General features: G+C 43.5%; 1 protein-coding gene and 1 long non-coding RNA gene across 9 annotated transcripts; both read right to left on the bottom strand.

The window, feature by feature from the left end:
- Positions 1 to 1,535: 1,535 nt before the first annotated feature.
- On the bottom strand, positions 1,536 to 13,895 carry LOC147874682 (transcription-associated protein 1-like). Of its 2 annotated transcripts, XM_087344581.1 has the most exons (9): positions 13,421 to 13,895; positions 12,867 to 12,964; positions 12,282 to 12,367; positions 11,790 to 12,011; positions 11,233 to 11,432; positions 7,559 to 7,635; positions 2,141 to 2,235; positions 1,774 to 1,912; positions 1,536 to 1,668 (listed from the first exon to the last, which is right to left on the bottom strand). In XM_087344581.1, the coding sequence occupies exons 2-5, from the start codon at positions 12,877 to 12,879 to the stop codon at positions 11,382 to 11,384; spliced, it is 372 nt and encodes a 123-aa protein (XP_087200707.1). In that variant the 5' UTR covers positions 12,880 to 12,964; positions 13,421 to 13,895; the 3' UTR covers positions 1,536 to 1,668; positions 1,774 to 1,912; positions 2,141 to 2,235; positions 7,559 to 7,635; positions 11,233 to 11,381. The 2 variants fall into 2 exon arrangements, with proteins under 2 accessions (XP_087200707.1, XP_087200706.1); XM_087344580.1 differs by lacking the exons at positions 1,536 to 1,668; positions 1,774 to 1,912; positions 2,141 to 2,235; positions 7,559 to 7,635 and having other exon boundaries at positions 10,268 to 12,011; positions 13,421 to 13,881.
- A 425-nt stretch (positions 13,896 to 14,320) lies between these two features.
- On the bottom strand, positions 14,321 to 20,338 carry LOC147874681 (uncharacterized). 7 transcript variants are annotated; one of them, XR_015534012.1, is made up of 7 exons: positions 19,950 to 20,333; positions 19,663 to 19,802; positions 19,094 to 19,218; positions 17,833 to 18,050; positions 15,145 to 17,392; positions 14,793 to 15,049; positions 14,321 to 14,460 (listed from the first exon to the last, which is right to left on the bottom strand). It is a non-coding gene; the product is annotated as an uncharacterized LOC147874681 (long non-coding RNA). The 7 variants fall into 7 exon arrangements; XR_015534016.1 differs by having other exon boundaries at positions 17,806 to 18,050; positions 19,094 to 19,802; positions 19,950 to 20,338; XR_015534014.1 differs by having other exon boundaries at positions 19,094 to 19,802; positions 19,898 to 20,337.
- Between the last annotated feature and the right edge of the window lie 875 nt (positions 20,339 to 21,213).

Genomic DNA, 21,213 nt, shown 5'->3' with positions numbered 1-21,213 from the left:
CGATCATTACCTTAAACAGCGTTAACCAGTTGATCTTCGTAATGGTGAAGAGTTGTGTTTTCTTCGCGGTACGGACTGAATTCTTAAATATAATTCAGACGAACTATGATTCTCGGAATAAACAGCGATCATTTCCTTAAACAGCGTTAACCAGTTGATCTTCGTAATGCTGAAGAGTGTTTTCTCTTCGCGGTACGGACTGAATTCTTAAATATTATTCAGACGACCTACGGCTTCATGGGGTTAATGATGCTTATTTTTTCATTTCAAAGAGCACACAAAAAGTTAATTTATGAACCCTCTTAGGAAGGGAATGAATTATTTCGGAAGATTTAGTAGCGGTGAGACTTAATATTAAACTGTGTTTTTGTATAAAGAGTATCTGGAGATGTGAATCAGACTGCAGTGACTCACGATAGACTCAAATTTCGGTTTCCTTGCACTTGTAAAGCTTCAGTTTCATTGATTAGGAAAATAGATCAGGTACTCAATTTGACGATATTTTATATTACTATACACAGAATAAACTGAAAGTCCACAAAACTGCAATTTTTATTAGCGAAGAGTAATTATAACTGTTATAAATTACGCCTTCATAATTTTCTGACTCGAGATACTGTAAACTGGTGCAGCTTTAATTCAATATATATCTCTACTGTGTTGCTACAAGTGGACTTGAATATCAACGGACTTCCTCTTGGTCTACGCTCCTGTATCCCATCACCATCCTTCGGGATACAACGCAGAACGATACTTCGTTCTGATGACTGCCTCAATCAAGCAAAGGATGTTGAAAATGTTTCTCCATATTTTGGGAACCTCTGCTCTATACAGCCCTACATTCTAGCAGCTCTGTCTAATTCCATCACCGCGTAAAGGACGCCTATTCAGTCGCGTCCCTGGCAGACGACTAATCCAAATCAATACAGACTCCGTACGCAATACTCGGTCCACCTAACACCAACAGCATTTCCTTACGAAATTTATCCAACAGAAATGAAGTAAGGACGACCAGTCAGTTTTTAAAATTTCTGTGTCTATACACGAAGAGAAAGGCTTTGACCAGTTAAACGACTGTCAGCTACACGATGACTGCCGTACATGTTTACATCAAGAGAGACGCAAGAAACTGGTCTCATACCGCAAGTGTGCGTGTCTATCACCGGACACGCAACGTCTCTGTGATTGTCTGCATTTTCTCCTTTTCCAATCTTTCCCATCAACAATTCTCAAATGATCTGTAACTTTTCCTTTCTGTTTCCAACTCATAAAAGAACTCGATTCCTTACCGTACGTAGGGGGGGGGGTTTCAAACATTCTTTGATTTTGGCGATATCGGTACCTTCGCGAAACCCCATCCACGCAGACCAGGCTTTACTCAGACACTACATTACCGTCGAGACATACTAATTTCTAATTTCCCACAGAACACTATCTACGAAAGTCATTATAATTTTTAATCAACCTCGAAATAATACATCACCGTACTCACCCGAGTCCATCGCTCGCTGGTGCCTCATCGTTTCAGACGTCTCGAGCCAGACGACGTCACAGAGCTGCGTCCAGGAGCGAGACGTGGTAAAATCTTCTGGTTCAGAGGTTCACGACGGCGATGAAGAATGATGATATCATAATCACCGTGAATGTGAAGAGGGCTCCGCCAATCACCTCAAAGCAGACATAATGACAAGAATTTATAATTACGTCGCTTCTGTACGTACGCTCTGAAACTCGATCAGTGGGCATTATCTGACAATTTCTCATTGTACTCACCGGAGTCCTTAGTTCGCTGCTGCTGTAATATAATTTTCGGGTTGTCGTGTTAGCGACCTCACGATGTAAGCGGCCGTCATCCTCACCGCACCGTAAACCTCAAGTCTTGAACGAGTGTCACGTGGTTGTTACCACTGACCTAGAAGGAGACGGAATGCGTGGGCAGAATCACAGAACAATCAAAACGTAAAATAGAATAATATCTCAGAATACTTAGTTCAGTGTTGCAACGTCATTTCGGCCATCTTGTCTTGTGTGACGTAGGCCAAGTCACGTTGTATCGGGAACAGCACGCAATATAAGTTTTTCTCTCAACGTACTTTCAGAACTCTCTACTTCAGAGGACGGAATATTTCATGCAACTCACCTTGAATGACTTAAGTAGGCTCTCGTTGTACAAGACGTAGCACCCGGGGACACACAACAGGACACATGTACTCTCGCCTGTGCGTTGCCACAGTCCTAGAGAAAAATATATAGACGATCTTATATCACGCCAGACACAAATGCCTATAAGTCAGGGTCATTATCTAGAGCCTCGTATTACCACCACGAAAGCTTCAACAACTCTTTGGCTGTCGAATAAATCGAGAATTAAACCAAACACAAGCTGAGACGTAATATCAAAATGGCCGACTGAAGCCCCAACTTACGTAAAGACTGCGTACATCCGCGCTGTACCGAAGCAGGAGACAGACAACCGGGAAAAACTCAACTTGTTCGGAGAAAACAAGTTTCGCGGAGCATGCTGGGAAAGGCAAAGATAAAAAACTCATCCAACTGGCGTCGGCAGAGATGACTAAGGGGCAGATAAAATTATACGCCCAGTAATAAAACACTAAAAGCGAAAACTCAATGATTTAATCGAATGAAACCAAATCGCGGGACGGAGGGTCAGTCTCAGACCGTAAATGGTCGTAGAGAATAAAACAAGGATCGAAAAACATAAAATAAACGGCAGCGTCCTCTGTGCGGGAACATCGGGACCCACCAAAAGCGCCGTCCCGCACAGAGGGCGCAAGAGGTTATTTTGCTTTAAGAGGTTTGTTTTAAGTTCCTATGACCACTTAGCGGCTGGGGTTGAGCCCCCCTGTCGGTATTATTCCATGTCAATTACTGCTCTTTCGCTGCTGGTACAATTTTCGCAATTTTGAGTGGTCCTCTTATTATACCTAATCTTACTATGCTCTTGCTATATCCCCTAGACAAGATCTGTTGCCAGGTCGGTTAGTCGAAAGAGTTGAACGACTCGCCTCGCCCACGAGGTCCTGTTTTCTGTAGCGTGCGAGCGCAAAGCCAACGAGTTGGACTCGTCCGACTCGGGCGGTTCGTTGGAACCCGGCGCCCGGGCCATTGTCCGGAGCCGGGTCCGCGACTCTGCTCGCTCAAGAAACGGCCTGGGCCTCCACCTCCCTTCGTGGGGCGCGGGGGTTAGGGCGCGGGGGTTAGGGCGCGGGGGTTAGGGCGCGGGGGTTAGGGCGCGGGGGTTAGGGCGCGGGGGTTAGGGCGCGGGGGTTAGGGCGCGGGGGTTAGGGCGCGGGGGTTAGGGCGCGGGGGTTAGGGCGCGGGGGTTAGGGCGCGGGGGTTAGGGCGCGGGGGTTAGGGCGCGGGGGTTAGGGCGCGGGGGTTAGGGCGCGGGGGTTAGGGCGCGGGGGTTAGGGCGCGGGGGTTAGGGCGCGGGGGTTAGGGCGCGGGGGTTAGGGCGCGGGGGTAAGGGCGCGGGGGTTAGGGCGCGGGGGTTAGGGCGCGGGGGTTAGGGCGCGGGGGTTAGGGCGCGGGGGTTAGGGCGCGGGGGTTAGGGCGCGGGGGTTAGGGCGCGGGGGGTTAGGGCGCGGGGGGTTAGGGCGCGCGTTTTGAATTCTGGTTGTGGATCCTATGTGGGATAATATGGGGATTTTTGGTGGGGAATCCTGCAGGATCGTGGGTAATATTATGTGGTGAATCCAGGGGAATATCCTGGGAATCATGGGTTGCGATCGTGGGAAATTCTGTTGGAAATGTTTGGTGGCAGATTCTGCTAGATCTGGGTAGGGAATCCTTGGTGGGGATCCTAGGAAATCTGTGGGGAATACTAGGATGGTCATGGGGAGTCCTGGTAAATCCGAGGAATCCTGGAGGTGATTGTCTTCGGGGATCCTGCCGTGGTCCTAGAGGGCAGTGTCCAGGAAATCCTGGGGTCCTAGGGGATGCTGTGGTTCCTGGGATATGGTGATGCTGCAGGGATCCTGAGGGGATGGTCCCGGGGGGGGGGGATCCTGGGTAGGTGTGATCATGAGGGTTGGCCCAAAGAAGGGAATAGCCCTGGGAAGGGGTGCGACTGGGGTAGTGGCCCTGGGGTAAAGGGTGTGGCCCTAGGGTGGCTGGCTAGCAGAAATATTGGTGAGAAGGTATAACCTTGAGATTTTTTAAGACCAGTATCCTTGACCTATACGTGACCTCATTTTGACATGAGTATGGTCAATCAGGTATTTACCGTTTGGCATAAATACGTATGACCTTGAGAATTTTAAAGACCTCTATCTGGCAAACTATTGGGGCGATCTTGTCTTGACTTTGTCATGACCTTGACCTAACAGTGACATCAATGTTACAAGAGAATAATCACTCTGATAACTGATGAAGATGTGAGGGCGAAATAATGTACAACAGTGGTCCCCAACGCGGTGCCCGCGTTGATACGGAAAGAGGTTATACTGAATAATAAAGGCCGTTCAACCATGAACATTATAAAATCAAAGCACAGATCTCGACTTACTGACGCCCATCTTGACGATTGTTTGCGAGCAGCAACATCATCCTACTCTCCCAAATTTGTAAAACTGGCCGATAAAATGCAGCGCCAAACATCACACTAACTTCCCACTTGAGTAATAATAATTGTACTTATAAAAGTACGTATTTTTGATTGCGTGGTTTCTTGTATCAATAAACGTCGTGTTGTTTTGTGTATTATTTGGTGTCCATATCTTATTTGTCCAGAGAAAGGAAAAAAAAGGTTGGGGACCACTGACGTAGGGCAATACATGCCAAACATTATCATCAGTGCGTTTGGTGTAATCACGCACGTCTGCTGATATCGAAGTTTCAACGTTCCTACGTGCGGATATCCGTATATCCCATGTACACACAAGATCGAGATTAGATACATTTCTTTTGTACATTCATGTATGTCTGATGGTACTCATGTTGATATGGGTTGCCATTATCCACACATTGAAGGCAGATTCATATTTATTTATGACGGACTTTGCCACAGTACGTATGTGTTTGCCGTGTGGTATTCTACGTCCATACAGCATCCAGTTGATGTGATGTGTCCAGATGGGGGGGGGAGGGAGGAGGTCATAAATGCAGAGGGAGTTAAAGAGAGAAAAGTAATGCCGCACCAGCTTGGCCCAAAAGTAATATTCTGAGCAAAAAATTTCGAAAACGAATTCCCACAGTGGCAAAGCGTGACTTTTTCAAAAGTGTTGGCCAAATCCCACTCCGGGATGGGGGTCAGGGGAGTTGAAACTTTGGCAGTTGAGCTTTTGGATCGTAATTTATCTTCCATGATGAACAATTAAGTGTTAGCAGTCGAGGTTTGGCTAACATCTTAGCTTGGTAGGTCATGTAATCCCCTACTTACCCCCTCAAACCAGAACTATATTGTAAGATTTGAGGTTTCCACAGCAGATATTGTTTCTGTCATAATTGCGTTTGCGCAAATAGACTGGGAGCTTACGCCTGAATGAGGTACCCATCAACGCTTGTAGGGGGAGGTATTCCCATGTGTCATTTCAGATAAATCCATTCAAACAGCACACCCAAGTTACTGCTATTCTTATGGGCACACGCTCCAGAAGCATCTATACGTTAATGTGATTAAGTCAAGGTTGTTTACAATGTCTTCCGTGGTTTAATGCGTCACTGGGACATACGATTGTGTGGGTCGTATTAACCCGGTCAGTATCGCACTCCATTGCAGCATGCTGCCACTACAAACAGTCCTACATATCGGGTGGGATATCTAGTTGCTACAGGTTTCAGCGTGAACTTGTAACTTAATCAGTACACGAACTGTAAAGAAGTTCTTGACATAAACTCGCACAGTCCTAGGACAATGGATGTAAAATAAAATGTCATACCTTTAGTTGCAACGAAGGTAACTGTTGCGAGTAGCGCCAACTGGGACAATCATAATTAATAAGAAAGCTGGCCATGTCGTTGACCGATTGACTAACTAACTAGATGGCTTACCGAACCCGAAGGTTCATCACCGAATTAACCAAAGCCCTCCACCGGACCCTGTCCTGGGCCAACAAAATCCAGTCTCCTTCAACTCCTATCTCCCACAGATCCCGCCTGACATTATCTTCCCATCTACGTCTAGGTCTCTCCCCCTCAGGCTTCCCGGTGCACACCTCTTGCCCCATCCATGCGCGCTACATGTTCCACCCATGTCATTCTTCTCGACTTAATCACCCTGACAATACTGGGAGAGGAGAACATCATTATGCAGTTTTCTCCACGCCCCATCGTCTTCCCTCCTAGGCCCAAATATCCTCCTCAACATCCGATTCTCAAACACCTGCAATCCGTGTTCCTCCCTCTGAGTGAGAGACCATGTTTTGCACCCATACAAAACAGGCAAGATTATTGTTTTGTATACTTTAATTTTCAGGTTCTTAGAAATCAGACGGAAGACAAAATATTTTGGACTGAGAAGTAGCAAGCATTTCCGGAATTTAGTCTCCTCCTAACTTCGTCGTGAGCATCATTTTGAATCGTTTTTGTTGTTCCCAAGTATTTGAACTTTGTCACACTTTCAAAGGATTTATGAGCCACCTTAATGTCTGTCGGGTACATCATCGTGTTCACAAAAGCCCGCCACCGGGGTCTATCCTGAGTCAGTTGCATCCAGTTCACTCCATTGAGACCCATCTCCGTAAGATTTGTCTTAATGTTATCTTCCCACCTACGCCGAGGTGTTTCCTTCAGGCCTTGTAAACTTTCAACTCGCCCTAAAAACATCGGCTGAGGAGCTCGTCATGCATTTTTCTCTGTTATCCGTCCCACTCCCGTTTTGGGTCCAAACATCTTCCTCAACACTCTGTTCTCAGAGCCCCTCAGTCTATGTTCCTCCCTCAATGTGAAAGACCACGTCTTGCACCCATAAATACTTTGCACTCAATAATAGCAATCATTCCCCGGATTTAATCTGCTGATGTAGGAGATAATGAGAGGGAGATTCTTCAATATTTATTCTTCTAAATCCGGAATAAAATTTCTTTCAGTTCCCTAAAACGCTTTAATAATGTCGATGTATCAAGAGATGAAAAGTTTTAGAATTATTGTTCAGAATATAAACCCCACTTCTTAAGATCCACATATTTTTATTAAGATTCTGGGCCACGAAACAAGTTTAATTCTTTGAAAATTGTAAAATGTTAGTTGCCTACTGGAATATTCTTTTATTATAAATGTTGCCGTGAACAAACAGAAGTCATTACTTGAAATTGTGTTAAAAAAGTTTAATTCTCTTACACGAGTTCACAAATGCAGATGAAAACATTAAATGTGATGAACAATAATAATAAATAGGAATCCCTTACCTCAAACTTTGTTCAATTGTAAGAGACCACGACGTCCACCGTCAATGATCGATCTAATCAAAACTAAAACGGAGAGAGTGGAGGGCAGTTTGACAGATTTCTTAATAATTCTTATATAAGATAAGAACTTGTGATATTCTATATTAGTAAGAATTGCCACAAACAACATATTCCCTCCACCTAACATTTACCTGGGCAATACTCATTACAGCTGAATCTAAACGGTGACAAGCCGCTGCATCCAGTCTGTATTTCACGGTCACCAACTCTGAAATGACAAATGTTCGTGTAAAAGACAGATCAATGAAAATGTCACCTTATATTTTAAACTGCGACAGAATAAACAGTAGCTCAGTCTCTTGTGTGGAAGGAAACAATCTTGGATGAAGATAAGTGCAAAATTCCTCTGACAGCATAGCCGAGTTTCCAGGAAATTCCAAAGTGCAATGACCGTGACATTCCACATGAAACCAGATTCATTCAGAATGGAGTTGCCTCTTTCCACATCCTACGTCATTAGGAACCCTGCTTATTCCAAACTGCATTACAACACTGATATTTAAACACCGCAACCTATCTGCTGTCATACCACAGCGACCAGAATGGCATATCCAGATCACATCAGGTGTTCCGAGTAAAGGTGACAATTCTGAAAAAAAAGTAACACACACATCGCGAAGACAAGTTTACTGCAATTACTGTCATCATCATTATTGCCATCTTCTTCTTCCAAACATCTGATCTGCCATATGCAACTTCCGTGCTTTCAGTCAGCAATGGAAGTGTAATTGCAATTATCCGGGCTTTTGCATATTCGAAGGTGTGCGCAAGATGGGTTCCACGAAGTCTCACAGCAGACCACAGGATTCAAAGGAAAACGATTTCTTCTGAATTGTTGGAGCGTTTTGATGCTGAGGGAGAGATCTTTCTGTCCCGGATCATTACAGGTGACGAAACCTGGATACACCACTTTGAGCCAGAGACAAAAAGGCAGTCAATGGAGTGGCATCATCCTCAATCACCGAGAAAGAAGAAATTCAAGTCAACTCCCTCCGCCGGAAAAGTCATGATGACTGTCTTTTGGGACAGTGATGGGGTCATTCTTGTGGATGTGATGCCAAGAGGTGCGACCATCAATTCAGACGCGTACATTAGGACCCTGGAAACCCTCAAGAAGCGTTTCCGACGAGTTCGGCCTCACAAGCATCCAGCAGAAATTTTGCTCCTGCACGACAATGCACGCCCTCACACAAGTCCGAGAACCCGGGAAGAAATCACCAAATTTGGTTGAACGGTGCTGCCCCATCCACCCTACAGTCCAGATCTGGCACCCTCCGACTCCATCTCTTTGGGCCACTTAAAGATGCTATCCGCGGAACAAGGTTTTAAGATGACGAGAGCGTTATTCAAGCAGTGAGGACCTGGCTACGTGCACAGGACAAGAGCTGGTACCGGCAAGGCATGCATGCACTTGTTCCACGCTGGCGTAAAACCGTACAAGTTGATGGGGACTATGTGGAAAAATAGTATGTGTAAAGGAAACATTGATTTATATTGTCACTAAATTTGAGCCATCTTGAATAAATATGTTCTGAGGAAAAAAATGTGGGGCATTACTTAATGAGCGACCCTCGTACAAACGTTCTAGGCTACACTTCAGCAAGTTGTCAAATGTCACTTTCATAAATTACAAAGGGACCCTTTTCCCCCGCCCAGTAACGTATCCAACGCAACGAATTATGGTCGTATTACGTAGGAAAATGGTGGGTACAAACGAAGTCAAATCAGACGACAAAACGATGAAGTAAAGCAAACGCGAAAAGCCGTTCAATATGACCTTCGTCACTGTGTGTTCGTAAATAATTTGTTTCGGCTACGGTAAAAAAATGATAATTTCCTTGTTAACCAAAGCAACGCGCCATTCATTATGCTAAACTACGTTCAATTTTTCTGCTACCCTTTTTAAAACAATCCGCACACCTACGCCCACATCTTGGGGCAGATTTTTATTCAAAGTCTTGGTTACTCGTATGGTCACATTTCCAGCAATTACAGAACAAGCAGACAACTGCCTGCCTTCTCTCTCTCGCTCCACACCCAATTCACATAACATGATGGAAGGATGACTGTAAGTGCTAAAGAAACTGGCAGGGTGCTGGGGCCACCAACCCGGTCGCAAATACTCAGACATTCTGTACTGTGGACGTGGGGATTCCCCACTAAGTAAAGGAGAGCCACCAAAAATTTCTTACTTTGAGGAAACATCTCTCCATGACACCAGCAGCAGCACTCTCAATGTAACAACTTTAACAAGTAGAAACACAACAAAATAAAGAAAGCAATTCTACAAAACAATATTTTGTATCTGACATTACGTCAATAAACAGTTTTACGAGATGAGTTTTAGTGCACGCTGATTACTGAATTGCCAGCATGTCTACACGAGAATTTCTGATTGTGGTCACAATGTTTATTAAGATCCCGGGACCCCTTCAACATCATGATCGTATGTTGATTGACTACCCAATAACAAGATCAATAAAACGTGCAACAAACAAAGCTACGTTCTACCTCCAAGAATCATACGCAAAGGAATCTTCACTCACAGACGGCTCGAACATCTAATATTTTAACAAACATCCTGCAAAAGAGCTGTACCACTTAAAGTCCTCTCCCTTCCATTTCAGCACGGATTCTTACAGTAGTAATAAGTTCTAGAAATGAATGGAGGGTAGACACGGGTTTCGTATTGTATGAATTTCCTTCCTGATTTCTGCCCTCTAAAAAATAACTGAGGGTTTTCGTGGGTGCGATATGGGAGCCCAAGATGAGAGGAAGGAGGGGTTATGTAAAAATATATTTATGAGGGAGCAGCCAAGGTGGTCAACGAACACCAAACAGACATCATATATCATTTCATTTCCAGGTCAACAATCTTTAACCAAACTAAATGGTCAATAACTTCAGCCTGTCTCTCTCTCTCTCTCACATACACAAAAACACAATCTCTACATTCTTCCTATAAACAATCTGACTGACAACACTAACAAATTAGTCTTTCCTAAGCCAAGAACTCTTCACAACCATTTTACAGACATAAAATAACAATCCTGACAACACCAGCACTGGTACATTGTGACCCACATAAGTGGCACTGCCTTTCTATACTTGGTTCCAACCAACCACACCACTCCTCGATCCTAATGCAAATCCCCTTACCCCACCACCAACCACGGAATATACCAGAAGTAATACTGAGCCTCATCACATGTCCATGAGACTGACACCTGACAACTCTCAACTTATGGTTAAGTCTCAAATAAATGGAACCTCTGACAGTCATCTCCATTTTTGCAAGCAAATCCAAATTCATAACGAACACCACACCACAAACTTACAAGTTTTGTAACCGATCCCCTTGCTCAACACAGCAAACTCTCAAAATTAACCAAAAGCACAGAAAATATCCCGGCAGCTCCGCTCACTGTGCACAAAACTAAATTACTTACACTGGCAAATGCTCACTTATTAATTAGTAAACAGACCACATTAAAGGCTCCTCAGCACTGCACACATCTCACGTGTAACAAAACCTTATCACAAATAGTCACCACCCTCGTCTACAAGCTACACCTAACCTCCAATTTTGGTGTCCTATGAACAATATATTCACTAGAGAATCATGAATGCCTCTAGCATACCACAGATACTGCAATAATGCCAATCCCTCACCACATTTACGTCTTTCAACATATCAAATCTCACGCTTTAAGTCACAACATCTAAAGTACCTAATAAAATTGGACAGACTCATCTCTCTCACACGACAACCACATCAAATACATTCTAATGCTCATGTACTCACACAACGAATGCCTGGTTCAGACCGATATCAGTCTCTTGCGGATACGAGGTTCCTTCTTTGTCCCAGCAGGTTTAATCTTCTGACATCAAGTCGGTCTGCCAACTGTTGCCGCACGTACTTCAACGCTTCTCTGGCCGGCAGTACGCGGGTCACGTGGTGCTCAGTAGAATCTGAAGGATCATTCTGTTTCTCGTAATCTGCTACTCCCAGAAAGAGAAAATACATTCACATTCAAGAAATCAAGACATCACACTCTTCTAAGAACACACAGTTTTACTTCACCAAGCAGTTAACACTCCCACCTTAGCCAATGAACAAGCACCTTACATTTTCAGAAGACAAATTCTGTCAAGTTCATTACAAACCCATTCACAAGTTAACTTTAAATACGGGTCACAACAGTGTCACAACCAGCGACCTGACAAATTCTGAACTCCCTCGCTTACAGATTCATACTGGAGCCTTTCTTTCCTCCCCCCCAGCAAATTTAAAACATTCGCCAAGTGGGCCATTATTCCACACGTCATAATACTGCAACTACAAACTCTACAACTCACACACATCACGTCAGACCCACGCAACTTCCGTTGCCACTGATTCAGTGGATATTTAACGAACAGTTCGCTTGCCGTCTGTTTGGAGCCGAGGATGTTGATCGCTGTCTCCAAGAAAAGAACAAGTGCCAGGTGTCCCGGCTTACAAGGCTCCCTCTCCTCGTGCCCCATTATGACAGCAAGGGAGTCTATAAACACCAGTCGGTCCATGCCCTTCAGGTTCGCCTGTTTTGATGTCATGGAGAAAGGACGTAAATGAAAGATTAAGAAATGGCAAGCCTCTACCACACAGCCAACATCTGTAGCACTTCTACTACTAAGGTGAATTCAACCGACAAGGGGCAAGAGGTAGCCGCATCAATTAGATTTATTTTCCATATCACCATCAGTAATGCCACTTTATAATACCTTCTGGAAGCAAAGGTGGAAACTTCACCGTCAGTAATATAAATTGTTTCAATGTTGAACAATCTAAATTTATAAAACTGAACTCACCAGCTTCCTGTGATATCGCCACCATTGTGTAGTGACACACAAGGAACACCGTCGTAACTCTTTCATGGCTGCAGCAACAAACACTCCTACCAACTTACACAACAGGCCTTACTGGTTTTTCCAGATATGAAGCAGACGCTTTCAACCAGTTCACATACTAAATGTGGTTTTAAGAGAGATTTCAGGTTCTCACAGTGGTCTTTGGGTTCTAACACCACTTGGACTTACAGAAAACCAACACCGATTATGGTTTTCAAACATTTAATGGTTCGCTATATCAGCTGAAGTTATCCTTGTGACTAAGCGCAATGCCATGAGGCAGTGGGAGCATGGAGGTAAACTCCATGCATTCTCAATTATAGAACTATGTGGAGGTCAGCCTCAAAATGTGGTTCCTTAAACTGGCAAAGAAAAATCACGTTCTTCACTGTTTCTTTGTAGTCTCAATAGAAGAAATAGACAAGTTCTTTATTTCATTAAAACCATTTGCTACTTTTCAGGACAAAAGGTCTTCTTCCTTCAATAATGGCATTGTAATTCAGAAAAGAAGTTTATTAAACAATTTACTCAAATGGATGAACTTGCCTGTGACTGCCATCTGGTGAGTGGCTCTGGCTTGCTTGTCCTGCAATCTGAACGGAATCCCATGGACTGCGGAGATCTCCACATGTCGATCATCAAAACTGCAACAGCGAATCACAATGAGTAAAGATAATTACACTCACATCCTAATGTTCAATGGTCACAGCAGTGGCCAATGCAGTAGCTGCTTCCTAAATCAGCAACTGATGTACGAGGCACAGAGCAAATGGGAAATCTGGGTTTATGATATGACAAAGAAATACATTACTTGTAGAAGCCTCCTGGTACTGGCAGGATACTAAACACAAACTAATTGTGATACAGCCTCTAACGGGCTCACTGTACCAGTAAATAATGAGTTCTGGGTGCTCAGAGAAAAATCTATACCAGTGCCTCATAGACTGCCTTGGGACTCGCTTACAATTCTGCGAAGAAAAGCCAGTGATTAACAATCTGTTATGTCATGTTAGTACCATCAGGCTGGCTGTACACTTTTTTAATATCAAGAATGAGGTTAGTTTGACAATATTCTTCTGCCTCCAACTGCTCTTATATACCTTGGACAGGAGAAAAGCTGCTGCGCTCTATTCTCATCATCATTAAAATTCAGGGATGCCACCAAGAAACAGCAAATTATTTCCCAGCACTGACGACGGTAGAACGGATCCGTCGTGCTTGACTTCTGAGCACTAGATGCTGTCTCCACGACCTGGAAAACACAAGCAACAGTTTCAAGTTATAACGAGTAAGGGAAGTCAAATGTTTTAGTTACAGTAACTTCCACGCGGCATTGTTATAATACTTTCACGTACTGCACTTACTGTAATACTCTAAACACCTTTTCTCCACATCAGGGCGCATGTCATATTTATTTCCAGAAACTTTGGGTTTCATGGACACCTAGACTTTTATTTTGCAAGTGGAAACAAGTTTGACAAATCTCAACAACACTGAAATAAAAATTAACTACAAGCATATAATTTTTGTATAGTCTATGCTAACCCTAATAAACGTCAAAAAGGAACGTACTATACGCGTACCAAGTTATTTCATAATCTTCCACCAACAATTTAAACTCTAAATGATTTAAAGGTGTTCAAGCGTGCATTGAGAGGTCACCTCATCACTCACACTTTCCATTCTGCAGTTTATTTCACCTCTGCTGAAATTTCTTCAGTTTTATGTATATCTATAATCTATATTTAAAGTGGTTTTGCATTTCTATTTAAAATTCTGAGGTTTATGTATATTAATTTGTAATTTTTTTTAATACCTGTATTGCAGAATCTGAAGGTTATGTACATTCATATGTGAAACACGTCCTTGCATTGTGTCAAAAGTACTGAGGTTTACGTATATTGAATGAAGTCCTGAAGTTTATGTTTATTGTATGAAATGACTTGTACTGCATCCCATGGTTTAGTCCTAAGAAGGATCTATGGAATGCAAAGAAACTCTACTCTCTAACATACCTGAATAATGCAATTCCTTATCCAAGTCACAAACACTCCAGGTGCTTCGTTCTGTCTCGTTCTTCACATCTCCAACTCCAAAAAAGCTGCTTCCCCATCACGCACACAACTGATCTTCTGAAACGCTAATATTCAGACAAATTGGTCCTCCATGTCTTCGTTGATGCCAGTAAACACACACTACAGCTACAGTTCACATGAAAGTTGCTACTCAGCACATCCCCTGATCTCAAACTCCTCTTTGAGACAGACTAGGCACTCCCACTAAATCTATAACCGTACACCTCCTCGGAAAGCAAGGTATATAATCGCACGAGGGCCTGAGGTCTTCCTTGTGGCATTGTAAGGCATCATACGAACACCCCATACTTGGTCACTAGGAATCAAAAGTGGGCAACTGTGGTGTGGTGTGGTGGCCACATAACCAACATTACAACCTGTAACCCTAGCTGCTAACTTCTAGCTTCTTCACTGCGATAAGCTCTTGCACAAATTTAAATCAACAGCAACTGAATTTCCACATGCAAGCCACAAAAACAGAGGCTGCCACCACGAGTCTGTGGGTCATCCCAACCGCATCGACTGATGAAATGTGTCCATCATGCACAGTGGTCAAGTCAGCTACCGGAGCAAAGTCTTGCTACCTCCGTAGTAATGATGGACTCGAAACTGCATAACGGCTGAAGTATCCCATATGCTTGCATTCACGCCTACCTGAAACAAAACCATGTACAGAAATAAACATCCGCATTGAGAGACCAGTATTAATTCTTACTACGAAGGCAATCTACACCACATTAATAACCTACTGGCAACTAATCCGGCCTTTCGTGCAACCAAAATATTTCCCACTTTACGTACTTCACACAGGAGAAAGATGACAAACATCAGTTCAAATAAACTTGCAAGCATTGGAAATATAAGAGAGTAAAGCTGCACTCGACTGGCCATGCATCCTACCATCACGCCGTCCGAAGTAAACAATAACAGCAGAGGAGCTGCGCCATTTTCTCGCACGCAGGGACGGCAACGTCTGAAAAACAGCGAACACATCCCGCCACCGGCGGAGCATGAGGGATATTGAATGACCAATATGTGCGCACCCTGACGAACTGTGCTGTCATCTACCGACAATACACCTGAGGTACATGCCCGTCCGCGAACACTACACGGCACTGCCGAACCAAATGCTGACTGAAATACCACTCCAAAGACTGTAGAATTATGAAGACCTCAAACTTTATTTCGTGAATACCATTAGTGACACATCTTCTCCTTTAAAATCGACAGGAAGTAAAGAAAAAAAATTAAGGCGAAACGAGCTACCAACTTCGCCTATAAGAAACCAACTACCAATCACTTCCATAACCTCAAAAATCATAAAATAATTTATGATTCCAACCACACCCAATAAACTACAGCTCAATCAACTTAGCACGAAGCACTATGAAACAAGTAGCCCACAATTTGCATCTACATCGCCTACATCCTAGGGCACATTTGTCACATAACCTGTCGGTCGCCGTTATGTTACTGCTCAGATTGATACCAGACACAACTCTTGAATACCTGCACGTCTACCTATAAATCACCCAGTGAAATCGTCCACGTCCTTTCCAACACGAACTTATCCTCGTCACATTTCATGTTGGCACTCAAGACATCACGCAAATTCAGCACCGACATTCTCCCTGCGCGATAATTTCTCACAAGTAATTTTGCAGAAGGGCGAAAACGTCTCGCGAGCTGAGTCATTTGAAAAGTACGACCAACATCACCTATAAGACACCAACTAATAAACATTTCCATAACCTAAATATCTTCCATCATTTATGAAAACAGGTGGGATTTCGTAAACTACAGCTCAATGAACGAAGCACTATAAACGATTATTGCATATGTCGCCACTACACAGCCCCCCTGCCACCAGGTTCTACTTCACGAGCATCTATAACACACCCAACGACCCAGCCCACTGGTGGCCGTACTTCAACAACACCAACTTCCCTTCGTCAGACTTCATTTTGGCACATGCAGCAATCAACACTTAATACACTACCAACAAAATTAATGCCGGCAATATTCGCTGAAAACCACTTGCAGAAAAACACACACAATCCATAAAACTCATTGCACTTACCTGACTTACAAAAAGCAATCTCATCACTGGCAAGTCACACTTTTCGATCATAGGACAACTGCTATTGCGCATCTCCCGTTAACGACTGCTTGGAAACTCCCTCTCGGTGATGATCACTAAGTATTCCCGTTACCTCCCGCTTTGACATCTCTTTACAGATTTACATGAAGAAAATACAAACTAAGTAATGCGTGGTCAGCACACTTTTAAAGCCCTCCTGGGTCAGAGAACGGACACCCACTATTATCAAGACTGTCCGGTATAGCTATGCCAGAGATCTTCATCACCGCACTTCCTAAACGAGTGAAACTGCAGAGCCCCCCCCCACCCATCTGCTATAGAAACAGATTCACAATGACTGACGTTTTGAAGATCTTCCTGTGGCATTAGCTTGAACTGAGAATGTGAAATGGGATGAAGCAGATAAAACGAAATAACATATTCTTTCCAGGAAGAGGAATCACATCTTTGGTGACAAGCTGCGGCCAAAGCCAAGAGCACCTGCAACTTACAGCCTGTCACACATGACAAACTCTCTCTCATTCAGAGATGTGTTGGCCACCACACTATGAAGCAGACTCTTATCAACGCAATGTGATTGCGGCCGACATTTCTACTATTTTACTACACTCCGTAGAACACCCCACACACATAACTAGACATCCACACCTTACACGTTCACATGATTCATATCTAAGTTGCTATCACACTTGCAACACAATTACCACAACAGAGCAAGCCCCTGTCAATGGGTTAAATAACAGAAAACTGCACCACCTCTCCAGAGGCACACAAAATTTACATGCTGCATTCAGTCCTCTTCTCCATGTACGCACTCAGCAACAGGACGGCCAACCATCGGGGACACAAGCGGTCTTCTCTCGGATGTCAGTCTGTCTAGTGTTGGTGCACTCCTCCTGCAATATACCAGGAAAGGTGTAAGATACACAAGAAATCTAGAATCTCAAGGGGCCACTTTCACAGACATTGGAGGCAAAGTCGTCTGAAATGGAACAATCTCATGCCAACTTATTTTATCTAATGGGTGCCTCCTGCTTATTCAAATATTTAATCTGAAATGGGGGCGGGGGGGAATGCCGTTCATAGACATACAGGGGATTAGACACGTAAGAACAAACATCCAACATGCAGTCAGCCTCTGTCAGAGCATTACCGTTGCTTGGCAGAAAAAGTATTCCTCTTCCAACTTGGTACATATTCCGAATATTCATCCAGTTAATATTCTTTGTGATATGAAGTCAGAAGACAGTGTCCTACTTCTTGTACTGGTGCCTCTTATGAACAGACACACACACACTCACTCACTCACATCCAGTTATTGTAGCTCTATACATACGCTGCACTTTGTGAGCCAATTAATATGCTCTCTCTTTGAGAAATGTTGGTCCAACGCCCTATCTTGTGTCTGGCGCACAACACAGAGGTTTTACTCGCCAGTAACAGGTCATCTAACTGCGGCCAATATCGTTCTGGTTCTTCACCCCAGCCTTGTCAAACAGAACACCCAGAGGGAACTGAAGGAGGTAACTTCATGATGACGGCATGGCCGGTGTCCTAGAACATTAATGAAAATACATACTTCAGTACCCCAACACAGAGCAAGCGAGCGGACATCACGGCGCACGGAACGACATCCATCAACACTGCACAATACATATGCCCGAAAACGTGAGTACAGAAGGGATGTGGACTGCCTGCAGGAATATGCCGGGGCACCGACAATGTCGGCGTGAACAACTCTGTAAGCTCCCGAGGTGAGCATTCCACCCTAGGGAATGTTGTGAATGTGCATGTACCTACGTACAGAGGCAAAACGAGAGGTTACGGTGATGAGAAATTAATCGCGGAAGTTTAAACAAACAATTTCCTTGGCTTACAAGTTGACAACACCTCAGATTGGAATAAGCACACTGAGTATATTATTCCCTAATTAAGCTCTGCGTGCCTTGCCATCAGAACAGTCATACCACCCATGACAATAGATACTATAAAGCTAGTTTACTTTGCTTATTTCCACTCTGTGGTGTCTTATGGATTAATATTTTGGGGGAATTGAACACACACTAATAAGGCTTTTTACATGCAAAAGAAAATAATCACAACAATGGCAGGTGTCAAAAGCAGCTTACCTTATAGAGAATAATTTCGTAAATTTAATATACTTCCACTTGCAAGTGAATTTATACTCTGCTTGCTATCATTTGTGGTGGAAAAGTTGGATAATTTTAAAAGAAATACAGATGTACATAATTTAATTACAAGATGTAAACCCTGCTAAATGTCAAAGAGGAGTGTACTTTACACGTGTCAAGTTATTTAATAATCACCAACCAACAATTAAAACTCTAAATTGTGATATAAATGTATTCAAGCCTGCACTGAAATTAGCTTTCATACTTGAATTGCAAAATCTAAAGGTTATGTACATTCATATGTGAAACACGTTCTTGTAATTGTGTCAAAAGTACCGAGGTTTACGTATATTGAATGAAGTCCTGAAGTTTATGTTTACTGTATGAAATGACTTGATCTGCATCCTTTGGATTACTCCTAAGAAGGATCTATGGAATGCAAAGAAACTCTACTCTCTAACATACCTGAATAATGCAATTCCTTATCCAAGTCACAAACACTCCAGGTGCTTCGTTCTGTCTCGTTCTTCACATCTCCAACTCCAAAAAAGCTGCTTCCCCATCACGCACACAACTGATCTTCTGAAACGCTGATATTCAGACAAATTGATCCTCCATGTCTTCGTTGAAACCAGTCCACACACACTACAGCTACAGTTCACACGAAAGTTGCTACTCAGCACATCCCCTGATCTCAAACTCCTCTTTGAGACAGACTAGGCACTCCCACTAAATCTATAACAGTACACCTCCTCGGAAAGCAAGGTATATAATCGCACGAGGGCCTGAGGTCTTCCTTGTGGCATTGTGAGGCATGCTACGAACACCCCATACTTGGTCACTAGGAATCAAAAGTGGGCAACTGTGGTGAGGTGGCCACGTAACCAACATTACAACCTGTAACCCTAGCTGCTTACTTCTACCTTCTTCACTGCGATAAGCTCTTGCACAAATTTAAATCAACAGCTACTGAATTTCCACATGCAAGTCACAAAAACAGAGGCTGCCACCACGAGTCTGTGGGTCATCCCAACCGCATCGACTGATGAATTGTGTCCATCATGCACAGTGGTCATGTCAGCTACCGGAGCAAAGTCTTGCTACCTCCGTAGTAATGATGGACTCGAAACTGCATAACGGCTGAAGTATCCCATATGCTTGCATTCACGCCTACCTGAAACAAAACCATGTACAGAAATAAACATCCGCATTGAGAGACCAGTATTAATTCTTACTACGAAGGCACTCTACACCACATTAATAACCTACTGGCAACTAATCCGGCCTTTCGTGTAACCAAAATATTTCCCACTTTACGTACTTCACACAGGAGAAAGATGACAAACATCAGTTCAAATAAACTTGCAAGCATTCGAAATATAAGAGAGTAAAGCTGCACTCGACTGGGCATGCATCCTACCATCACGCCGTCCGAAGGAAACAATAACAGCAGAGCAGCTGCGCCATTTTCTCGCACGCAGGGACGGCAACGTCTGAAAAACAGCGAACACATCCCGCCACCGGCGGAGCATGAGGGATATTCAATGATCAATATGTGCGCACCCTGACGAACTGTCCTGTCATATACCGACAATACACCTGAGGTACATGCCCGTCCGCGAACACTACACGGCACTGCCGAACCAAATGCTGACTGAAATACCACTCGAAAGACTGTAAAATTATGAAGACCTCAAACTTTATTTCGTGACTACCGTTACTGACATCTTCTGCCTTAAAACTAACAGGAAATAAAGAAAAAAATTAAGGCGAAACGAGCTACCAACTTCGCCTATAAGAAACCAACTACCAAACACTTCCATAACCTCAAAAATCTTAAAATAAATTATGAATCGGACCACACCCAAAAAACTAAAAACTCAATCAACTTAGCACGAAGCACTATCAAACAAGTAGCCCACAATTCGCCACTAGATCGCCTACATCCTAGGACACATTTATCACATAACCTCTCGGTCGCCGGATTGTTACTGCACAGAGCAACCTTCGACACCCTGCTCAGATTGATACCAGACACAAATCTTGAATACCTGCACGTCTACCTATAAATCACCCAGTGAAATCGTCCACGTCCTTTCCAACACGAACTTATCCTCGTCACATTTCATGTTGGCACTCAAGACATCACGCAAATTCAGCACCGACATCTTCCCTGCGCGATAATTTCTCACAACTAATTTTCCAGAAGGTCGGAGACGACTCGCGAGCTTCGTCATTTGAAAAGTCCGACCAACATCACCTATAAGACACCAACTACCAAACATTTCCATAACCTAAATATCTTCCATCATTTATGAAAACAGGTGGGATTTCGTAAACTACAGCTCAATGAACGAAGCACTATAAACGATTATTGCATATGTCGCCACTACACAGCCCCTCTGCCACGATCCAAACTTTGCGGTCTTATCGCGTTCCCTCAGTACTAATCTACACTTACCCACATGCTCCTGCCATCCTAAAGTGAAGTGCGTTAATTTGTATTTTGGCTGCAATGTACCAGAGTAATAAGCATTTGTATAATCCATTTTCATCAAAATATTCTTTGCGTTACGGCAAACCTG

This window comes from Zootermopsis nevadensis, unplaced genomic scaffold, assembly GCF_977971745.1.
Source record: "Zootermopsis nevadensis isolate Lab colony 2312 unplaced genomic scaffold, Znev_1.0 Znev_ptg000007l, whole genome shotgun sequence".
In the NCBI taxonomy this organism is placed as follows: domain Eukaryota; kingdom Metazoa; phylum Arthropoda; class Insecta; order Blattodea; family Termopsidae; genus Zootermopsis; species Zootermopsis nevadensis.
Note: the sequence above shows the minus strand (reverse complement) of the source record. Positions and strands in the feature narration are given on the sequence as shown.

Coding starts and splice junctions, on each gene's coding strand:
- LOC147874682 (XM_087344580.1), bottom strand. Junction 12,012..12,281: donor GGCGATATCACAGGAAGCTG/GTGAGTTCAGTT, acceptor ACATCAAAACAG/GCGAACCTGAAGGGCATGGA.